The 23,393-nt window shown below is 36.0% G+C and overlaps 1 protein-coding gene across 26 annotated transcripts in view; it reads right to left on the minus strand.

The window, feature by feature from the left end:
* SOX6 (SRY-box transcription factor 6) overlaps positions 1-23,393 on the minus strand; it is a 588,321-nt gene that overhangs the window by 180,034 nt on the left and 384,894 nt on the right. For all 26 annotated transcript variants that reach the window (XM_038569137.1, XM_038569135.1, XM_038569136.1 and 23 more), the window contains 2 exons: positions 18,838-19,010; positions 15,757-15,825 (listed from right to left, as the gene is read on the minus strand). In XM_038569137.1, coding sequence (XP_038425065.1) covers positions 15,757-15,825; positions 18,838-19,010 — 242 coding nt within the window. The remainder of the gene's footprint in view (positions 1-15,756; positions 15,826-18,837; positions 19,011-23,393) is intronic.

The raw sequence follows: 23,393 nt of genomic DNA on the forward strand, positions 1-23,393 counted from the left end.
TTTTAAGCAATTACTGTCTAAAGAAAGGGTTCACAGTGTTGCCAAGGATGCTGCTTAGTAAATACTTTAAATTCCTTCCACTTGAGAGAGAAAGGATCCAAAGTATATTAGCCTTTCCCCTCCCCCTCTAGTGAATTAATATTCCATGATATACACCACCACTGCTGGTGGGGGCACCTCTTTTCAATGAGCAGAGATCAGCAAATGGCTATTTCACAAAGAATAAAAATATAACCTTGTAATTTTAATGTGTGTTTATGTTAAAAAAAAAAAAGTGGCAGATCCATGTTAATAAACCTTGCTTAGGGAAAAAATAAAATAGTTGCTAAGCCATGGTGAGTAATTAGCCTTTTAGCATCCCCTTTCTTCAAGAATGCTTCCTCCTGTGCTGGTTCTTTTAAATAGCTCCAGTCCTGGCTGCCTTTGTTGGGCTTGGAAATTGTTCACATATGAGAGAAATTAAGCTCTCATTTAACAGAGACACATGCCTGTCAAGAGCAGAGGAACAAAGACTAGTCCCTAGGGCCTGTTCAGCTCCCAGAGGCTGCCACTCATTCTGTTAGCAATGCTTACCCTTTACAGAATGTGTATAAAACCCAATAAATCATTTCATCCGCTGTGCTTAATACACGAGAGCTCGGACCATTTTTCAAAGTGTTTTCTCTTTCTTATACAACTTCACAGCTAGTTAGTTAAAAAAGAAAAAAAAAAAAAGACCTCCTATTGGTTTTTTTGTTTTGTTTTGTTTTTCCAAATGCAATAAGACTTTTCTAGTCAAAAAGGTAATGAGAATGTTCCCAAACACTGTCGGCATAAACGGAGAGGCAGTATCGTCTTAGATTTCTTCCCGGATGTCTTTCCTACATTTTATGGTTAATGATGAGAACACCCATTTTGCGAATTACCAGTATGTCTCCCAGCTGCTTTTCAACCTATGGCTAGGATGTAGCTCTGGCAAATAGGAAATGGTTAAGGACCAGAACTGGACAGACTTGCTGTCCTATTTAAATTCAATACGTTTTGCCCTTTTGGAACACACAGCCACCATGTTCTTTCAGGGTGGAGATGAAGACTACTTACTACTTAACAAGGCACCTTTTTACACTAGGAAAATAAAACGGTTTTATAAACCCAATCTCTGTACTGTCCCCTACCTTATCCCCTTACCTACTCCTCCCAACGCCCCACGGGGGAAATACATGGAGGCCATGGCCAGACTTTAAAAGCCTTCCAGCCTAGACTACTCTTGTCCAAAGTAGAGAGGGGGATTGGCAGTGGGGAAGTATCTTTCCATAATTATTAAAATAAATACTTTATTTAAAAGTAAAGTGCTTGCTTAACCTGTGTCGCATGTAAAGCAAACTTGGCAAGGATTTACATCTAGCAATGTTAATCTTCCCATTGAAACACTGGGAGTTCCGCGGCTGACAGCTTCAATCCCCAAGATGCTGTGAACCCCCAAATAATAAGAAGCTGGTAGCACAAGTAACTTCACCCTGCTCAGCAGGGAAGAAAAAGCAGATCTGGATTTCATAAGTAAAACCAGATCTATACAATGGTTATATGGTAAAGCCCTGCAATTAATGGAAACCAAAAACAGTTCAAGAAGCCAGCACTGACTGCAGTAGTTTCTCCAGAATAGGTTGCACTCATATCTAGTTAGATATTAATCAGATGTACAACTGGCACAAATGCTTTGTGCAAACACAGATAACTGTACAGATGCCTTAGTACAAAAGAAAAAAAATGAGATGGAAGTGCATTGGGCTCTTTTACATTCATATTTATGTATCATTCCCGGATGATTTATCATTTTTCAAATAATAAATTATTTTCATTTTTAAACCACAAATCACGTCCTACAGGCCTTAGCAGATGCAGATGTCAGAATGTGGTAGTACAACGAAATTAATTAAATAACCCTTGAAAAAATAAAACAAAGTTTATTTATAAAAAATGACATTAAGGTGAACTGCCTAATAAGAACATGGATTTGCTTAAATAAAACATTATATGGTTCTGTTTTAGATTCATCCCTAAAGCCCTGAAAGATATTAGAATTTTAGTGAGTAATTACCCTATTTACTTCAAACAAAATGGGAGGAAATCGGAAAACCATATTAAACTCTACCACACATCAGAAATGAAATTCTCTCATTTTTTATCTTGCAACCCAATAAATAAACTGTAGTTGGAAAATTTATTGGGACTGGAAGATGAAACCTAACAAGCTAGAAATCAGGATATGACCAAAAGAATATCCATGTCAACGTTATGCTTCAAGCAGTAAACCCACTTCTAGGAAGCATAACCAAGTAGTCTCCCCTTCACAGCTTAATTGTTCTCAGACAGTCTGAGCCTCACTCAGCACCACCCCCACAGTTAGGCAAAATTCTAACTACTTAACACATCTCTTTTCAAATGAAAATGCAACACTTGGGGTGAAAACAAGAGAGACTAGGAAAAGGTGTTATATGCTATATATGCCACTGACATAATACTACACAAGGATATGCTGTAATTTCCTGCAATTAATACTTTAGCAAAGCTATAAGGATTTTTTTCCAAAAATTATAATATTTCACTTGCAACACTAAAATTAAGTTTGTGTCACCCTTTCCGTTCTATAGCCCTAATGCCAGGAGTTTGTCATTGGCTGTAGAAATGTGTTTGGTGTAGCCTTGAAAGCAGGCATTTACAGGCCCTCTTCCTAAATATATTTTTCTAAGAATCCCCGATAGCCATCATTTCATGTGGCAGGCATTACAAGCCATCACAATACCCCACAAAGGAACTCATAATTTAAAAACTTTCAATGGTTTAAAATGCAAACATTCCTAGGGAGATATGGCTTATGCTTTGGCCAAACTTGACATTTGTCTGCAGGTTTCTTGGGCAAAGCTACCCACTACTCTCCATTTTCTAAGGACCAGCGTTAATTTTCTTCATCTAGAGTCATAGGAGGTCAGAGTCACATGGAATTTCTGTGATCATCGTGTACAATGATCTTTGTTCTAAATACATTGAAATGAGAATCATTGTAGAATAATAATTTTCAAAGGTCATGTAGTTACTAGCAGAACAAAAACTAGACACAGATATCTTGAGTCCAAGCCTAGGCTTCTTTCTGCCTCTCTACACTTCTCTAATACTATTTTGTCATCCAGTTGGGACTGTATTCCTTCCATAGGAGGGAGAAGAACAAGTTTGCTGAGAGGAGATGCGTTATGATCTCCATGTCTCCCTTTTTCCTAGGCTTGAAATCATGGCCTCTCTGAGCCAATGGGAACATACAAATCTATGGAATTAATTTATTGTCTTAGGCAAGATGGTTGGGAAAACAAAGAGATGGAACAGGTATGGATATCAGTAAACTAGCATGACAGTACTGAAAAGATCTGTACCTGTAAATTTTTTTTCCAGTTATCTGGGGACCGGGTTTTTTTTTTTTATTATTATTATTAATTGGAAGCTCTATTTAAGCAACCAGAAATCAGATATAACAATTAAATCATAAGATCTGATGATCTATTGGCGATCACAATCTATTCCACAGGTGATCACTAGATAAAAAGATAGACGCCAGCTCCTTTTTTGTTAACTGCAATTTAAAAAGTAAAATAATGGGGGCGCCTGGGTCACTCAGTCAGTTAAGTATCTGCCTTCGGCTCAGGTCATGATCTCAGAAGTTCTGGAATCAAGCCCCATGTCAGGCTCCCTATTTGGCAGAGAGTCTGCTGCTCCCTCTCCCTCTGTCTCTTCCCTGGAATCCATCTCCCTTTCTCCTCCCACTTGGGCACTCTCTGTGTGTCTCAAATAAATAAAATCTTTAAAAAAGGTAAAATAATAAAAATAAGGTTAATTATAAAAGTGATACATTCTTTTCTAGTTCTTTTTTTATGCCTATTTTATAGCTGAGATTATAATGTACTTACATTATTCATATTCTGGGTTTTTTCCACCTGATGATATATTATAAGCATTATCTCAAATCATTAAAAATTATTTGTAAATATTTTTAACTGCCCATCACATGAATATACCATAATAAATTTAATAATTTTACTAATATTGAAAATCATTGTTCTTTCAAAGTAAATTTAAATTTTTTAACTTTTTTCCTATACAAAAGCAATATATGTTGGAAATTTTTTTTAAAAAACTAAACTAAGACAAGAAAAATTAGTTTAACTGTGATTGTATTACACAAAGACATTTGCCTTAAAGATTATATGCTTAGTCACTTGAGGTATACAGTATAGCTCAGAGATATTATATCACAAATCCTGGTCTCTACAATCAGGTCCAATCTTATCAAGGAGGAAAGATACTGTACTGATATGGAAGCTGAGTCTTAAACATAGAATTAGAATTACCTCTTCTACTGGACTGCCAATGGTTTGAATTTCCCTCCCACAGGGGATCCCTATGAATTCCAAAGGTGTACTTCTACCCTAAAAGAGAGACTCTGGAAGGGCCCTGCCAGAGACCAGTGTATCTCACTACCTACAATAGAACCAAATCAGACAATCTTAACAGGAAACCAGCTGTTGTGTGGAGGTCAACCTCAAGAGCCCAACATCATTTGTCTTTGTTCTGGTTTCCACCCTTGCACTATAGATAACTCTAGCCATGAACTGGAATTCCTCCAATGTTAGCCTACATGTTTGCTCTGTCATTGTGGATCTGACCTGGTCTAGCTCATCTTCTAAGACTAACCTCTGGCTCGAGCCAATAATGAATACTACTAATTCACTTTTCCCCGCTCCTCTGGGTTTTTCTTTCCTTTTATAAATGTTTTTTTGTTTATTATTTTTCTTATTTGAAGTAGGTTCCAGGCTGATGTAGGGCTCAAACTCACAACTCTGAGATCAAGAGTCACACATCTTCCACCATCTGAGCCAGCCAGGCACTTGGCCCTATAGGCTTTTCCATAGACAGCACACCAGCTCATCTAACTGTGCCTTCACTCCGTCTAACCTTCAAACATACATCTGGAGACCTGAGTCTGCACAAAGCATTACAAAGAATTACACAGAGTGGGAAAGAGAGAATGACTTGAAACTACTTTCCTTTTCTTAAACCTCCACTGCTCCTGCTCCTCAGTGAGCAAGGTGACAGATGCCTATTAGTGTGCACACCCTTCCTCTCCATCATCTTTTGCTGTTAAACTCATTCTTTCTCCATTAGATTCATGTTGATTCCTTCAATCCTCAGCCTCCAGCTCCAAAACTGATGATCTGGGAGCCATCATGACACTCCTGATGCTCAGTGAAATGCAAGTCAGGAGGAAGGAGAAGCTGACAGCCACAGAATGAAAAAAGGTCCTTCAGGACAGACAAATACCTGAGCCAGCAGCTGGAGAGCTCCCCTCTCCTTGAAGTTTCAGGCTCTGCATGGCCTCCTCAGGCGCCATTCAATTACATGAATCCTAAAGAGCCCTGTGTTTAATGCAATGTACAGTAGCAAATGACTTCTGCCACAGCCAGCTTCAAAAACACCAAACTAGGACTTACTTCCATCTTTTATCAAATAATAGAGCTTAAGGGGGACTTCTGAGTGACTCAGCGGTTAAGCGTCTGCCTTCAGCTCAGGGCATGATCCTGGAGTCCTGGGATCGAGTCCCACATTGGGCTCCTGCAGGGAGCCTGTTTCTCCCTCTGCCTGTGTTTCTACCTCTCTCTATGTGTGTCTCTCGTGAAAAAATAAATATTTAAAAAAAATAATAGAGCATAAGAATTTTTTCCATTTGGATACCTTAGTTTCTGACACCATCACAACTTTTGGAAGGGGACAAAAGTTATTAGATGGTCAATTGAAACTAAAATCAGCCTTCTTGGTTTTTTTCCCCCTTTTCTAATGAATAATACAACTGAAGAATGCATGAGGAGCAGCCAACTTTTGTGTGGCTGGGAAATGAATGATGCTTTTCCAGTACAAAATAAGCCGGGCCTGCTACAAGTTCTTTAGAAGAGTTTGTCCACCTTGTCAGCATGTTTGAGCAACAGCCAAGTCACCCCAGCAGAGAGCCCTTTCCATCTGCACTCATTGCAGCCACTGTAGAAAATTCAAGCCTTCCACCGAAATGTATGTTCAACAATAGTCATGACTATGACCGGACTGAGGATGGACTTTATCCTCTATTCTGATCTGTGAATTCCTTGACTTTTATTGTTTAATGTCACAACTTTTCGTAATGGATTGGGTGGTAGACGAAATGAATTCAGTGTCTTGTAGTGAGACCCTGATACCTTTTGCATCATTTATTTTCTTTTATTTTGAACAAGTAAAAATATCTGACTCTAACATTAATAACTTTGAGTGGGAGTTACCTTACGTGAATTAAAAATGGTTATGTCAGTACATCCTTTCAGAATTTAAAAGATATTTCCCTGTGCTATATCAAGTGTCACACAGTATATCAATTTTTATTTCCCATCTCTCAAGTCTGGTATGCATACTGTTTAACTTCTTAAATTCTAAGTATAGACATAATTCACAAAAGCTGGGCAAATGCTTGACTTACAGGAGATGGCGTACACAAGATTTATATGAACAACTTTATTTTAAACAAGAAGGACTTTTGCATTTTGTGCTGCTACATCACATAACTTCATCTGTGATTTTTTTTAAAGCTATAAAATAAATTGGAAAGGTTCATTTACTATCCAACTTCACAAGCACTATTGATCTAATAGAAAAGCCCATTTTAGTGTGAAAGGTGAGAATTTGACCCTATTTTCCAGAATAAAATGCCATGTTCCTTTTTAGACAATCTCCAGGCAGCCCTGTCTAATTCTCAGCCAACCAGTTCTGAGTGCCTGATAAACCCTACTCTCCTCTCACTGACAATTGAAACAGCTCTCCTTTGGTAGCCAGAGAAAATTGTTGCTTTTTCTTTTCCTTTAGATTATCATGGTAATAATAATTGTTTTAAGTGCATCCACATTGATTACCCTATATTCACATCACTAATTTCTAGGTTCTAAATATGCATGTGTATGTACATACAAACATACACACAGGTACAAAATATGTATATATATATTTTTCTATAAGGTTCTCTGGGATTATACCTAGTATACAACAACAATAATGATGCTGATAGATACTGTGCATTGAGCACTTACTAGAGGCTTTATATAATGATCTCTAATCTCACAACAAATAAGGTACTATTATTCCCCATCTTTTAGGAATTAGAAATGCAGGCTCAGAGACATTAAGAAACTTGTCTCATAGCTAGTAAGTAGCAAAATAGATCACTGAGCTAGCTAGTAGAAGAACTGGAATTTAAATGTAACCAATACCTGTGCTAGTTCTAAAAAAAATTTAAATGACATACATGCACTCTGAAATAATGCATCTTATCCTCTATACCTCCTACTTATATGTACAAATCTAGCTCAAAGGTGTATTCTTATTCATACATTACACATATATATCAAGATATAGTCAATTTTATAGGGAATTTTTAAAAAACACATAAAAATATATAACAGGTGGATTTCCTGGGTCATTTTGTTTAAATAGTAACTGAAAATTTACTTTCTAAAAGTTTTAATATTATTAGGAAAGGCTATGCTTCATTTATATTTTAAATACTATCCCGCAAAGGAAAAAAAATATTCTGATTTCAACACAGTCCTGTTTGCTAGTATACTTATATATACATAAAAATCAAGTTATTAGAACAATTAACTAAATTTATTTAACTTATTTAAACCATGATCTATTAAAAGTTAGTAATATAGCTGTGACCAAAGTCAAAGGTATATTTCAACTGTTAAAAAATTATTTGTTTAAGCTATGCAACCCTGTTTATCTAGATCTAGATCTAGATCTATTACCTATAGATATAGATAGATGTTAGGTAGGCAGATAGATAATCCAAACAACTCAGAGTTCACATTTAATCATTTAGTCTGCATTACGCTGTATAAAGCAGTATTTCTCAATCTTGATTGTCCTCTAGTATCATCTATAGAGTTTTTAACAATCTTCCACTAGGACCATACCCTCGGCCAATTAAATCAGAATCTCTGGGATGGAACCCAGGCATTGGTATTTTTAAAAGGCTTCCAAGTGATCACAAGATACAATCAAGATTGAGAACAACTGGCATCAAATGCTGTCACTCACTGCTCACTTTTGTCAGCTGGAGAAGGTAGCTATAAAGAAAAGTATTAACATTAAGGGTGACTGACCCTCAATATAAAGACCTAACACTTTAAAGCCCCCAGATAGTAAAATAATTAACTATCTAAGAAGTTTATATGTAAATACCAAAAGAGTCACTCAGCCATGAATACATTTCATACTACACTATAGAAAGATTCCAATTATGTTCTTTTTATCTCTTTCCTTGTGGGTATATACCCACAGTTGTAGTAGTTCTGGTATATAAACTGACTCTAATGGCAAATCTTCAATTTTTTTCTGTTTAAGGACAAAGAAAATGTAATGAGATTTTAGATGTTAGGTATTATTATCCACATTTTACAAACTAAGAAACTAAAGTGCACTAAGATTTATTCAAGTCACAAAAAGGGCAAATTGAGGCACAACCTGGAATGTTGGAAATAGCACTGGACTAAGGAGTTGAGAAAGTCGGGTACCACTCATAGCTGACAATATTTAGCTTTTTAAGCTTGGACAAGTCTGGAGTTTCAGTTTTCTTCTGTAAAGTACAGGATTTGGACTGGACAAAAAGTTCCAAAGAAATTTCAAAGAAAAACAAGACTGGGGATAGATATAGATAGATATAGATATAGATATAGATATAGATAGATATAGATATAGATATATAGATATATAAATATGTGTGTGTATATATGTGTGTGTGTATATCTATCTATCTATCTATCTATCTGTCTTATTTTACCAAATAAACTACTGGAAAACAAAAAAACAAAGTTTATACCATCTATTGTCACCTTTACTTCATAAAAAGAAAAGGCATTTTAATTCCATAAGAGGTTAAAAAAAAACAACCATAATGTCAGGATTATTTTTTTAAATATCGCTTAATGATAAAATCACAATATAGTCGTCTACAAGGAATAGCTACCCAGCCTCCCCTCAATGAGCAAATGGGAATCATGAGGACCTCTAAATGATGTTTCCAAGTTTAACCTTCTATTAAAGTGGAAGCAGAGTAGAAGGGGATCATTTAATACCTCTTACTGTAATGCTTTTTCAAAGGTTTCCCAAAATTTATCATTAAGTCACACCCAAGTACACAACTATTATTTGCTTAAGTTTCTTATTTAAATTGACTTGTTTTTGCTTAAATACATTTGTTTCAAAAGGAAACTTCATATCACTACCTCAAATAGAAACCTAAAATCTCCTGTCATAAATACAAGATAAGCAGATAAGTATGAAAAACTAGTTTATTTTTATTTTTATTTTATTTGTAGCTAAATGCTATTGCCTCCAAAGACTCTGAGACTAAGATGCGCTCTCTCTCTCTCTCTCTTTCTCTGTCTTTCCTACAGAGAGAGATTAGCACATCCTAGAAAGGTATTAAAGACTAACACTAAACTGAGCCCTCAATGTAATCAAAGAGATCAAGAAAAAAATAGAAGAGAGCTGCCTTTTCCCCATGGGATTGATTCAGTGTTACATAATGTCACATGCCCACACCACCTGGATCATCTGCTCACTCTGCTCCATTACCCTCCTGCCTCTGAGGAGGTCATGTACTCTTCCTTTTTCATTAATCCTAGAAAGAAGCAAAGACTTTGGTTTCCCGGAATTTTTAGTATCAGTAGTTTGAGACAGAGCTGGGGACTGGTTTCAGAGATAAGTATAAGCAGGTAAAATAGAGAAGGGTAGGGTCACCTAGAGAGGGTGGGGGAAACTGAACCGCAATGCCTGGAAAGCACTGAGATTCAGGTTCTGGTCTGCTGAAAGATCTTTGCCATAGGCCACATTTAGAAAACAGGTAGCAAGCTGATTAATACCTCCATACAGTAATTCATAGGATCTGGGCAAGCATCACTTATTTTTAGAGCCACTCCAACTTTAACAGTCTAGCATGGCTAACATGGAGTTTTCCTAATTCCCAGATAATTTATATTTTTAGTTGTGAAGGCCCTTGCTATTTATGAATTATAGCAGCTTTACCTATTCTTTATAATTCAGAAACTTCATTATTAAAATGTTTGAAGCAAGCTATGGAGCATCTATCATTACTTAAAAAGTTAATTAGATTACATAAAAGAAATAATTAGATTTGCATTTTTATCTTGGTTTTAAACTTCCAAAGAAGATCACAACAGTCTGCCTGTGGGCAATTAAAAACAGCATACAGCAGAGAAATAGAGGAGACAGGGTCTGTTTTTCCTGGCTAATTCATGATTGAAGATAGAATTACAAAATATTTTAAGGGCTTGCTGAAGCTGGGGGCTAATCCTAGACTTCTAAGCTTTGTTTATAACTCTCATTTCATTGCAAGAGAGTATCAGATACATGTACAGTGCCAATAGTAGTATCAAATTACTTCCAGTGGGTTTATTTAGTCCTGTTCAGAGGCTGTTGGAAGGAGATTCGTTACCTGATCAATAACACAAAAAAGAACTATTGGCTGGAGCCAAAACAGGAGCACTGTAATTGCTTTTTGTTTATCAATGCTAAATACAATTAACAAAGATAAAACATAAGACAGAGGGACTGCGTGAGACTACAGGGCTCCTGACTTTCATCAGGCTTACGTTGGCTCCTGCAGCCATCTCCAAAAGACAATAAATACCAAGGTCCAGCTCTTAAAATTAGAGGTCACTTAGATACTTAATGATGAAGCATACCCTCAAATATATATCTATTATTATTATCCTAGCAAAAAATTAATTAACCAGGTCATACAGGCCATGAAGGCTAATGTACAAAGTAATTATTTCTGATCTTTAGACAACTACTTCACATAAAAAGGTAGTCCTTATTCAGCTCAGCAGATAACTGAAATGCCTATAGTTAATCATATTGAAGGAAACAATAGGTAAGGTTTATCTCCTTAAAAGGTGAGAGTACATCTCAAATTATTCTGTTTAATAGTTTTAAGAATAATCATCTCCTTTCTTGTAATATTAGCATCTCTCCTGGTTACCAGACTTGAAGAGGAAGAATGCATATTGAATGTGGGTGCTCTATCTCATGACAAACACATAGAGACACACAAAATATATGAAGAGTACACAGGAATATATTATAGTCAAAATAGAAAATATACTGTGTCTGAAAAACATATACTCATATACAGAGTGAAGCTTCAGGAAGAAAAAAAATAAATGTTTATGTTGTAAATAAACAACCTATATTACAGCATTTAAAACAGAAAGCTTTCAGAGGAGACAAAGAGTATGTGGAAAGCAGCAGCAATGGCATTTAGTTCAGACCTTCCATAGATGGAGTTTGCCATCTGATGCATGTATTAAATGATGAGGAAAGGGCAATGCATATTATACATTAATCATAAAGATTAGTAATCATAACGATTAACAAGAAGCTAAGAATTTCAAGTTTCATAATTATACTAAAAAAGGCATGTGTGTATGAGTTCACTAAATTGTTGGCTCTGGCCCAGGAAGCCAAATACCCAAATAAAACCCCAACCAGCAAGTCCATTGTTAGGAGACCACTGTGGTTCCATCAGTGATGTGAGGAGAGGATACTGCCTGTATGGCACACAATATAAGCCACTTGAATAACTCTAAAATTGGGGGTTGAAGAGACATGGATAATGGGATAACACCGCTCATGTCTGGAAAAGCAAATTTCTCATGGAGATATTTTCATAAGCTGAATTCTCTTCCAAAGATTAAGTTTTAGCAATAAAATGTCATCACTAAATGTGTTCCTAGTGATGTGCTATTGAAACCAAAGAATGTGAAGAATGTGGTATGTTGTGTCCATGAAGACTATCTTCTCTAGATTCAAAAACCATGACATGGTCAATTGAGGTTGAATAAATAAATTTATGGATGGATCAAGAAAGTAGTATTTATAAAGTATTTTCTCCTTTGCTTAAACTAGTCTTATATTTAGTAGTTGATTTAAATATTGTAAATATACTTTGATATGTCCAACAGACTAAAAGTGTATTTTGTTTACTGGCCAACATAATTCATAAATAAAATGCTTCAAAAGACTAAGACACTCTAGTGCAACAGTAGAAACAAAAAAGATAATATTACTGAAGCAATTATCTGTCATTTGGAATTAAAGCATGAGAATCGACATTCCCAATTCGAAGGGCCTATATTCCACATCTATTATTTTGGCTTTCCATAGACTTGATGAAAACTATGCTATTTCTGTCCTGGAAATATCAAAAATGTCTAACTTTTTCTGGGCTTTATATCGGGGGAATTACTTAATATGAAACAAATTAGAGGAATCACCATTTTCCCCAAAGCACAAACAGAGGGATTTGAATTCACTAAGCAAACAGCCTCCTAAAAGATCTGTTAATATTAAAGCATTTTAATAATGATTTAAAGTTATTACCCTGATTTTTTAATGGCAAAAATTGACTCATCAAAAATATAAAAACACTGGTTCACAAAATCATTCATCTGACTTTCTAAACATGGCTTACATGGTATCTCTCTCAAAATTTAGTTAGGATTTATTAAGGCAAAATTATGTTAAAAATTCTACTTAAGGAAGAAAAATACATAAATGAAATGGTTTTTAAATACATGTATAAGTTTTGAATGATTTCACATAAAATAAGCATGAGGACTTTTATAATACTATCTTCATCATGCCTTTTCCTATCTCTAAGGAAAAACACTGCTTTTCAAATTGTGTAAACCATTCAGGTTTTCATTTGTCTCAATTATATTAGGCCCAGATGTATTGGTATGTGGTTATTACAAGAGGTTAGACACTCTTCTCTTTGTTTCTATTACAGCTTGCAAATTCTGAAACAACACTGATTCACAAGTCAGCATTTTAAACTAGAAGTAGAGAGTGATCATGAATGTAACCACTTGATCCTCATGATCCATAGCCAATTGCCATGGCTTAATCTTGCTAACCATGTTAGCTAACAGGTTCTAAGACCCAAGATTTAAAGAGAAGAAAGAAGGTCAAACTTGCACAAATTGTCTGTACACATTTGCTTTCAGAAGGAAAAGGAGGTTTTATGCTTACCTTATTTTTACTCTTTGTTCTGTTTTGTTTTCAAAGGAAAAATGTTTCTTTCATGATGGAAGAATGTTTGAGGCATCTCTTACATCTCATATTTTGCTCAAAAAGTATACTAAAACTGGCCCAACAATAATCTCTTCTAAATTTTATCATGACAATAGCTTGTCAAAAACCACATCCGAAAACACAGTTAACCCATTTCCCATTCCCCCCAAAATAAAAGTCTGAATATCAAAGTCCTGCTTCGTAAGTGTCAGAGATGAATATGTTTTGTGTAAGGAGTGTTTTTCAGCATTTGAAAAATGCTCTGAATGGTCTATACTGATAAGATAAATACTGACAAGATATGAAGTAACACAGTAGCTCAGGACAGAATGAACTATAAATACAGGTTATGCTTCCTGTTATTTTTAAAATATGAATCCTTATTATAAAGATTTCTGTATTTCTAAAATGAATGCAACTCTGACATTTTGAATCTCTCTGATTTTGTAATTCATACAGCTGAGATCAAGTGCTGATTAGCTTCAATTTTTAAAAACTTAAACAATAAGAAATAGCCACAATTTTGAAAGCAATTAAACTTCTACTAGAAAACTTGGAAAACAATTTTCCTATCTTTTCAAATTGAACATTCTGATGAATAATATTTTAACTTCATATTCTATAGTTTTTTGAAAAAGGCATCAATTTCATGTAGTAAAGTTACAACTATAACATCATGTGTACCTCAATAAATACTAATAATATTTCATAAAAATGCTCTGAAGTGATCTGGCTGCTATTCATCTGACATCCTCAGTACCACAAAACAAACATCAATTAAGACAGCCACTTAATATAAACAACAGTGGGCTGAGAAGTGAAATACATTCAAAATAAATAAAGAAGTAAGTAAAAGTAAGTAAAGTAAGTAAAGATGTAGTAAGTAAGTAAGTAAGAAGTAAGTAAAAGTAAGTAAAGTAAGTAAAGATGTAGTAAAAACAATAAGTAAATGGGAAATCAGGGAACATCTCAGGAAACTTCTTCCATTCATACTTTACAAATAGGAGAAACAGAGAGAACTAAACGACCAGGCTATTTAACACCTACAGAGTTCTTAGAGAGGAATCTAGAGGAAAATGTAGGAAACCACAGGCTAGAAATCTTGACCTTAGCAGTAGGAGACACACTGAAAATTCTAATAAGGGCAGAACCAAGGAACACCTGGACAGTTACTTAATTAAGGATCTCAGCATGAGTCATAAAAGAGATATCAGGATGAGAAATTATTCCAAGATTTAATTGTAAAAGTGGACTGTCAAAAATGCCAGAGACATTCCATCTCCTCTGTATTCGGACTCTTTATTTTGAAACATATACACTTGCTTATGGAAGATAGAATCAGAACGAACTAAACAAAAACAAAGACACTGGATAAAACCTTTGAGTGAAGATAGCAGGACAAAATGCCAAATGAGGTACAGGTATACCAAAATGGTACTTTAAAACAGAACACCAAGTATGATTAACAAATGAAGCAAGGCTCTAAGGTAAAATCACTGGCTTTCACCAATGAAAGAGTAGAAGAGTAAACTATGACTATATGTGAATGATTTTTTTTTAAATAGAGGAATGTGTAATATTAAACTCAAGCAAAGGCATACTATCATTCCCAACATACCACCCCAACTAGGCTGACACACAAATCACAGAGGTTAGAAAATATCCACAGCAATCAAGAGAAAGCACAGAGGCCGTGGCAGAAAGATGGAAATCTGGGATGAGTATTCCTCAGGATTAATCACTAGACAATTGGCTCCGTACTCTATGGTTTCCTAGAAGTCACATAGCTATGTTCCTTTTCAAAAATGGAGGTCACTTCCCTTACCTATCTCAGATAGCTGTTAGTTACATTAGCCATCAAGTTCTAAAGGAACGTCAGAAATCAGAATTCCTTCCCAGGCCACTGTAATCATGATCTATGTACCGTGTTATACTGCCACAACATAAAAGGGATTTTTAAAATTGGGTTACAATTATTTGAGAACAAGATTTTTTTTTTTCCTTTTTAGAGTATAAGCTCCTTGAAGGCACATAATTATTCATTGATCTTTCTACTCCCCTCAGCTCCTGGCAGAAATGCAGTTCCTATTTGCTAAAGAACAAATTAATCATTATCAATCTTTTCCCAGGTCATAAGACTCTTCTCATAATTGACCCAATCAGACAATCCTAAGAAGTGAATAAGCCTCAGCTTTTCCCTGTGATACCATTAAATGGTAAAATACGAAGCAAAAAGTGGTTTGTGGCAATAAAAAGAGCACGTGTGTACTACCTTTGAAACCATTTAGTTTTCCACTGGGTTGTGTTGGGCAAATGACAGAAGGAAAAAGAGATATAAGGTTTATTCTCTTTACACCTTACATCAGAAAAGAATGCTTAGACCACTGTGTGGTCGATGTTTCCTACATCCACTTACACAATTGTATACAACATCCTTGAGTAACAGCCCTATTGGTGCTGTTGACAAGAGAGGGGTGCATTTGCAGCATTTTAAATTCCATTTGCAAGGAGGAAAGTAAGTACAACCAGCCGAGAGTAATAAAATACACTGACCTGGATCTGTTGCTGCAGGAGATTAATTTTGTGCTGCTGCTGCAGAAGTTGCTGCTGTTGTCTTGCAATCTATCAGAAATAAAGTTTTGTTAAGTTCAAATGAAATGCTTGCACCTTTGCCATTACCCCAGGTATCTCTCTTGGAATGACAAGAATGCTTTAGGGCACTTCTGTGTGAAAGAGTTCCTATAAAATGAGAGAGGCAGACTTAGTAAGTTGGAGAAAATGAAAAATTTCAAACAGGTGCCACCTCTCTGCTTACCCCCTAAATCTTTCTCTGTAGGTGAACAGTACTCCTTGTATGACACTTGTGAACATATGAACAGTTCATCCATATCTGGACGGCTCATCTGGAAAGAATGGCTATGTGGAAATCTGATCTTTGGAGAATAAAGACAGGAAAACTCTGGCTACATTTTTCTCAAGAGCTTAATTTGGATGTAAAAAGTAAAATCTGTAAGCAAAGACAGGAAAGAACTTTCTATTACTTATGGTCTACTTTGGCCTTTTCTGAAGGAAAGATTTTCAGAACTGATAAAACTTACAAATATTGTTAAGGGAGTGCAAAAAAGAAAAAAAAACAACAAAAAGTCAGAAATCTTTTTGTTGTGGATATCACATGTACAAAGCGTTTTTTAAAAACAAAATTTAGGGATGCCTGCGTGGCTCAGCAGTTAAGTGTTTGCCTTCAGCTCAGGGTGTGATCCTGGATACCCGGGAACGAGTCCCATGTTGGGCTCCCTGCATGGCGCCTGCTTCTCCATCTGCCTGTGTCTCTGCCTCCCTGTGTGTGTGTCTCTCATGAATAAATAAATAAAATCTTAAAAAAATAAAAACAAAATTTAATATTCATCCACTTATCCTTTTGAGGGTAAAGTGTTAATTTTAAAGTTCAGGATCCATGTGCAAAGTTTATATTCCCTTCCTTCATCCAACAGTCATATTCAGCATGTTAACATGTCATCTGGTCTATAAAAAGAAATATTAACCACTCAACGAAAGCCCTGTTGAGGGCTGAATCTGCCCCTCAGAGGAGCAAACAACTTCTTCAGCATAATGGTATTTAGTATAAAACATAAGTTAGGCATCAGGCTGTCTATTGCCTCAAAAACTGGAGCCCAGTGAGATGCCCCTTATGAGCATACATTCACTGTCAATGTACGATGCCAGATAGAAGAGTGGCCAGAGACTACTCAAAAGGACTTAGTTTAGTAATTCCCCATAGGCAAGAGTTATGGTTTTTTCCTTCCTATTTCTTCTATTTCCAAAAGCCACTATTCTAGAATGGGCCATCTTGGAAGTAGAAATGAATGCAGATCAGCCCTCAGCTGTAGATTTGAATCTTTTTGACACTTCAGCCTAGAGCAGAGGAAACACCCAAATCACATTTTGCTCAGCCCAAGATAACAAAAAATAGCAGTCTACGCCTAAATGTCGCTTTGTGGTTTCTGGTAATGAGTGGCTCAAACTGGAACTCATGATAAAGCTGCCCCTATCACAGGCTAGAGTTTGAGAGATGGGACTACTCCTTCCCAAAGCTATATAAACAAAATGGAAACAGTGTCTAATCAGATTGGAAAGGCCCAGTCTTCTTTGTCACCATTCAAATCAGAAATGGACAACTCGGCAACTCTAGGTATAGATGCTGGAACCTCTGAATATTTATTTCCCCTTAGCAAACCAGTGAAACACTACTAGGCATCTAATATTGATGGTCCCTCCTAAATGATAAAGTGCTGCATAGAAATGCATCCAAAACACCACAGTGCAATTACTATCATCCACTCTAGACGTATGGGTTTGACACAGTGAAGTATGGTACATAAGCACCATGTGGCTCAAATTCTGAATTTTATTTGCCAATCGGTTGAGCTACATGCTCGCTTCATTGAGCATGACAACCTAGTTTTAAGTGTCATTTAATTTTCATTTTGAAATATAATTACAAAGTGTTCACTGTAAGATATCACTCGTCTGCAAATGTGTCAAGATTAATTTGTGCTAGCTTATTCACAAGTGTCAATAGTTAATTACTGTGTCATCTCTGGATGGCTAAATGACATTCTAACTTCTGATTTTTTACAGTGTTCCTTTATGTTATTTTCCATTAGGGGCTGAGTCCATATTCCTACATGTGGGCAAATATTCAAGCATATAAAATACCAGACGTCACAACTCATTAAAATCAACAGAGCATATATTGCTCTATATACCCCTATAAAATACAGTTAACTGAAAAGATAATTCCAGTAATAATGTCAGATTCCTAAAAACTGCACATTAATTTGGGTCCGTCTGATCTAAAGCATCAGGGACTACTCTATAGGATCATTGTTGTTAGATTAATGTACTCTTATGAGACAGGAAAAACATTTGGGAAAGTGATTTATTTTTTAAAAGATACACATTTAAACTCCTATTTTTCCTCCTTTCTCACATCTAAATCAATGGAATCAAATTCTTAGAGGAGCCATGTGCTAATCTGTTTTCAATGATTTACCTATGCTATAAATAGAGTGACCATATAATTTATATGCTTTATCATTCAAACCAGGACAACTTTTGCAAGTGAATAGGGGGTTATTAATAATTACTCTGGAAAACAGGCATTAGCCAGGGCTATTCTGGGAAAACTGAGACCTATGGTCACCCTAACTCTGAAGTCAGAGAAAATCATTGGACCAGTAAGTTTAAAGATCCTCAAAGTTTTTCTAGACCAGGACCCTTCCTTTCTGGATGAGAAGAGTAGGGCCTAGAGAAAAGCAGCTTACTCATGGTTAAGCTACACTAGGAAGACTTGTGATGCCTACGTGAATAAGTCCCTAGGTAATTAATCAAATGCAAATGTTCTCGGACAATGTTATCACTTCAGTTATGCCCAGTTGTTTTGATGCCTCTCTTTGTCCTCCACATATGACCTCACTGTTCTTTAAGATCCTGGATTTCCAGAAGGCTTCTTCCTTTCTTTCCTTCTTTTTTTCTTTAGGAATGCTTATGACAAATAAACCAATCAATGTGATTACTCGCTGAGCTTGGCACATTCCACATCTCCAGTTCATCAGCTCCTTTTGCAGGGCTCACCTGTTCTTGCTGTTGGCGAGCAAGGTCCATTTGCTGCCGTTGTTTCTCAATTTGTGAGGCTGCCAGTTTTTTCTGTTCATCATGCGCTGCCAGGAGCTGCTCCCGTAAACTGATCAGCTGGGTAATCATAGTAGAGAGCTGCCGTTCTTTTTCTGCCAGGCTCTCAGGTGTACCTAAAATGGAAGTGAGAAGATATCTCACAAGTTTGAGAAAAGTCTGAATGAATTAGGGAAAGGGGGAGGGCAGATTTAGAGAAAGGCACTACCCTAAGACACCAAGATCTGGGACAACTGGAGGTTACTGTGAGTATAGGAACACTACAGAATGCCAAAGGGATGAACACCAGAGTTAGTCATTTCCCCTGCCAAGATAAAGAATCATCACTAATAAAATTCACACTCTTCCCTCTTGCTCTTTAAAACAAAACAAAACAAAAATCAGAACTACCCCCATTGTCACCCTTTTACCATATTCCTCCTCTCCCAACCACCCCCTTTACCCCTACCCAAATCTATCTGATTGAGCTAGGAAACCTATGATATGTAATATCAAAGATTAGAAAGTATGGGTTGTGTTAATATTCTATAATATTAGTAATTGTTACCCTCAGTGACTAACACAGGATTTAAGACACAGTAGGTGCTTATCAACTGTTATTTAAGGAATTTTTCAATCATTGCTCTCATAAAACTATTCTATTGTGGAAAGACCCATGTCTGAAGTCGGGAGTTGTTCTCTTGGCCATGGAGTTTTATAGAAGGGGGGGGGGGACTGCCTTGCCTCAGGTAAGAAAGAATCTGATTTTTTCTTTCCCCTATGTGAGTGGATCAAGCTAAAGTTTTCAAGTTCATCCTTAAAGGCAACAATGTTGCTTGGAGGGCTCCCTCACCCCTTTGTCGTTTGTCATTCTTCAAAGGGAAAAAAACATTCGAGGTTGAAAAGGTTATGCATAAGGATGTGCTGTTTAATGAATATGATGTTGCTGAACACTTACGGTATGCACTAATGGTGCTGAACAGTCTTTTTATGGGTAAATTGCACAGCTCTCCTAAGTAAAGGGTACAGAATCCTTTTGTGAATCTAAATTAGAGTATTTACCACAGCATAAGATAAGAATTTCAACCCACTGTATTTGAGCCACACAGGTTTCATTATGAAGAAATGATCTATGATTTGAAAGCTTTTCAGAAAGATGCCACCAGCTGTCAAAGGGGACAAAGATTGCCGATTTTTGTGTGTGTGGAAGAGGAGACTTCCAATCTCCTTATGAAGCCCCCTTCATTCCTGCTAAGAAAGCACCGTGACAATCTGAGAAACTAAAAATATTTCAGTTAGGAGTGGTCCTATCCTCTGAGTGGCCCCATGGAGAAAGGGAGCCGTCAGAGGATGCTGGCTAGAGCTTGTTAGTATATGATTCCCAGAAGGTAAGATTGATGTCAGCCCAGAAGTTACGACACTTAGGACTACCCTGTGGTTCGTAATACCAATTCATGTCCTTAAAAAATAAAGAAACAAATGATCGATATCCTTTCATATTCTTAAAAATTCACTGAGTTGAAAGATGGCCTAAAACCAAAATTAAAAGAAAAATAAGATAGTGAGATGATGTTAGAAAATGTGTTAGAAACGTAATAAAGGCACAAATACTATATCCAGCTGTTCTTTCAAGCTACTGGAACTGATTTTCTTAAAAATAAGTTTTTATTTCAGCAATAGGAGTTTCAGTTTGGTAAAAAAGAACTTCTTGGTCTAGAAATATTAAAATACAAAAGCAGGCTCCTAGAAGGAATCTTAAAATTTCTTCAAAATAGCAAAAGCTCAATTAGTACCTATGTTAATATATATAGGAATGAGAAAATACAAAATAAGTATGAAATGTAGTTATTTACTCACTTTATTCATTTCTCATTGAAAAAAAGATACTTCTTGAATGACAGCTATGTGTCAGATACTGTATAGAACTAAGGATACTGAAACCATGGCAAGAACAGGCAGATGGAATTCCCTACTCTCATGCACTTTGTCATCTAAAGTGTGGAGGCACTTAACCAAGAAATCACACATATAAATGTAAACTACAACTAAAAAAGAATTACAAAATGACAGGTATTTGGGGGAAAGTTTAACCAAGTTTGGGAGGCCCAAGTGTAAGAAAGATAGACAGAAAAAGTAACAAATTAACAGGAAGATGAATAGAGTTAACTAGTCCAAGAGTTGGAGAGTGGTCAAGGAGCTTTTCAACAGAAACAAAATAGGCAAAAGCCCTGCCTGAGAGGGTGGGGGAGGGGGAGTTCCAGTATGTTCCAGAAGTTGAAAGAAGACAGTAAAATTTGAGCAAGGAAAACTAAAGGGGAGTAGAGTACCAGATTAGGTAGGAAAAGTTCACACCATTCACTTCCTGGTAGACCATACTTGGTAAACTTCGTATTTATTCTAAGAATATTTCAAAATCACTGCAGTATTTTAGATAAGGGATGAATGATGTGGTCATTCTAGCTACGATGTGGGAAATAGTTTGGAAAGTTCTAAAAATAGATAATTGGGATATATGCACATTTTATTACATGCATTTTTGTCAATGTTCTGATCTACCTGTAATTTTCTTTCTATACCTATCTATATGCGATGAGTTAAGAGACGGCTTATTAGATACTGGGAAAGTCGCTATATCACAATTTTTTGTTAATAAAGAAAAGCATTCATAAGAAAGTTTGGGCAAGGACCAAGAGAAGGGTAAGATCCAGTATTCAGATCCCACAGTAAAGACTGGAAGCTTTTTTCTTACCCTAGATTAGACAATCTTGTCTTAACAATCTTCAATATAGTCCCTTTTCTCCTCTACACAGGAAACAGAAAGGCTGAGGATAACATATAAATGTCTTCTTAACTTCTTCTTTTCAAGGTGAAGCCAACAGGTCTATAAATATTTCGGTGCTTCCAACGCTAATAGACATGTATATCTATCTTTACAGGATAACATCATTCAACTAAATCGTTTTATAAATCACTAATGATATTCAAGCTGTTTAATTGTAAAAGTTCAATGACATCTAGACAGGCAAACCAGAAAGCAATATTTTTAAATGGAAATTTTAGGCATTCTATAAGACTGTCACTATCTTTATCTTATCCTTAAGTTGAGGAGCACATATATATTTTGAAAAGACATGAGTGGCATAACAAATGCAGTTGGAATGAAATATAGTAGCAAAACAAATCTAAAATTACCCCATCAATGAGGAATTTATATATCTATGTCTATATAGATACGTATATATATCAATTAGTCCCTTATGAGTCAAATTAAGAAGAGATCAATTTACGCCACACCATAGCTTATACTTTTCTAAATGTGTAGGCCACTTTGTGGCCGTGTGTGTGTGTGTGTGTGTCTGAGCATTTTTCTGTTCTATACCCATTATATTTATTTACATATAGTACTTAAAACCTGTGGTGCTGGATTTTTCTGTTTTGATTAACAAATGTTTATGCTGCTGTAATAAAAATAACATTGAATCTCAATCACTTTGATCAACCAACTTGTGAACACAAGCTTTTTCATCTCAAAGAATACTAGCTTAATTGAATATGTAACTTTGCTATGGCAAAAAACAAAACAAAACAAAACAAAAAAAAACACCAAACAAATAAACAAAACACGGGAGAAAATAAACACAAACCTACAGATAGTCCTTAACTTGTAATGGTTCAATTTATAATCTTTTAACTTTATGATGATGCAAAAATAATACTCATCCAGTACAACAGAGAATGAATGATACTCTCTCTAGATGCTGGGCAGTAGCAGAGACCCACAGCTCCCACTCAGCCAACCAATACACTTCAACCGCACTGCACCTATATGACCATTCTGTTTTTTACTTTCTGTATGTATTCAATAAATCACATGAGATATTCAACACTTTATTATAAAATAGTCTTGATATTGGATGATTTTGCCCAAGCATACGCTAATGTAACTGCTCTGAGCACGCTGAGCCTAGGTCACGCTATGTTAGGGGGGTTAGGTGTAGTAAATGCATTTTGGACTTAATGATATTTTCAACTGAAGATGGGTTCATCTGGATGCAACTGCAACACAAGTCGAGGAAGGTCTGTACAAATGCCAGAGTGGTTGAAAAAGTAGACAAATTATGGTGCACAGTGAGTGGGGCAACCTAAATACTGCCTGGCTATGTTAAAGGCAAAAGACCATATTGAATGCTCTTAGGAGGTAACTTAACTTGATGTAAAAAGTCTTGTCTTAAACTATGTTTTGAGTTTTGATAAAATCAATTTGGAAAAAAAGGAACTCAGATCCAGAGGATCTGCCCAGGCCAGCAGAGGTCATCAGTAGCTGCCTGACTGTCATCTGTTTCACATCCTTCAGGCTATCTTAAAATCTCTTAAAAAGCATTGCCAGAAAATAGTCTCTCCCACACAAAAACAGAGGTAGTGTCATAAACTGCAAAGAGGGAACCGGCAAAGAAGCTTCTGTCCACAGCTTCTCCACAAGTCAATGTGCCTGCTTTTATCCAATATCGCACACAGTGTAT

The sequence above is a fragment of the Canis lupus genome, chromosome 21 (genome assembly GCF_011100685.1).
Source record: "Canis lupus familiaris isolate Mischka breed German Shepherd chromosome 21, alternate assembly UU_Cfam_GSD_1.0, whole genome shotgun sequence".
NCBI classification, from domain to species: Eukaryota; Metazoa; Chordata; class Mammalia; order Carnivora; family Canidae; genus Canis; species Canis lupus.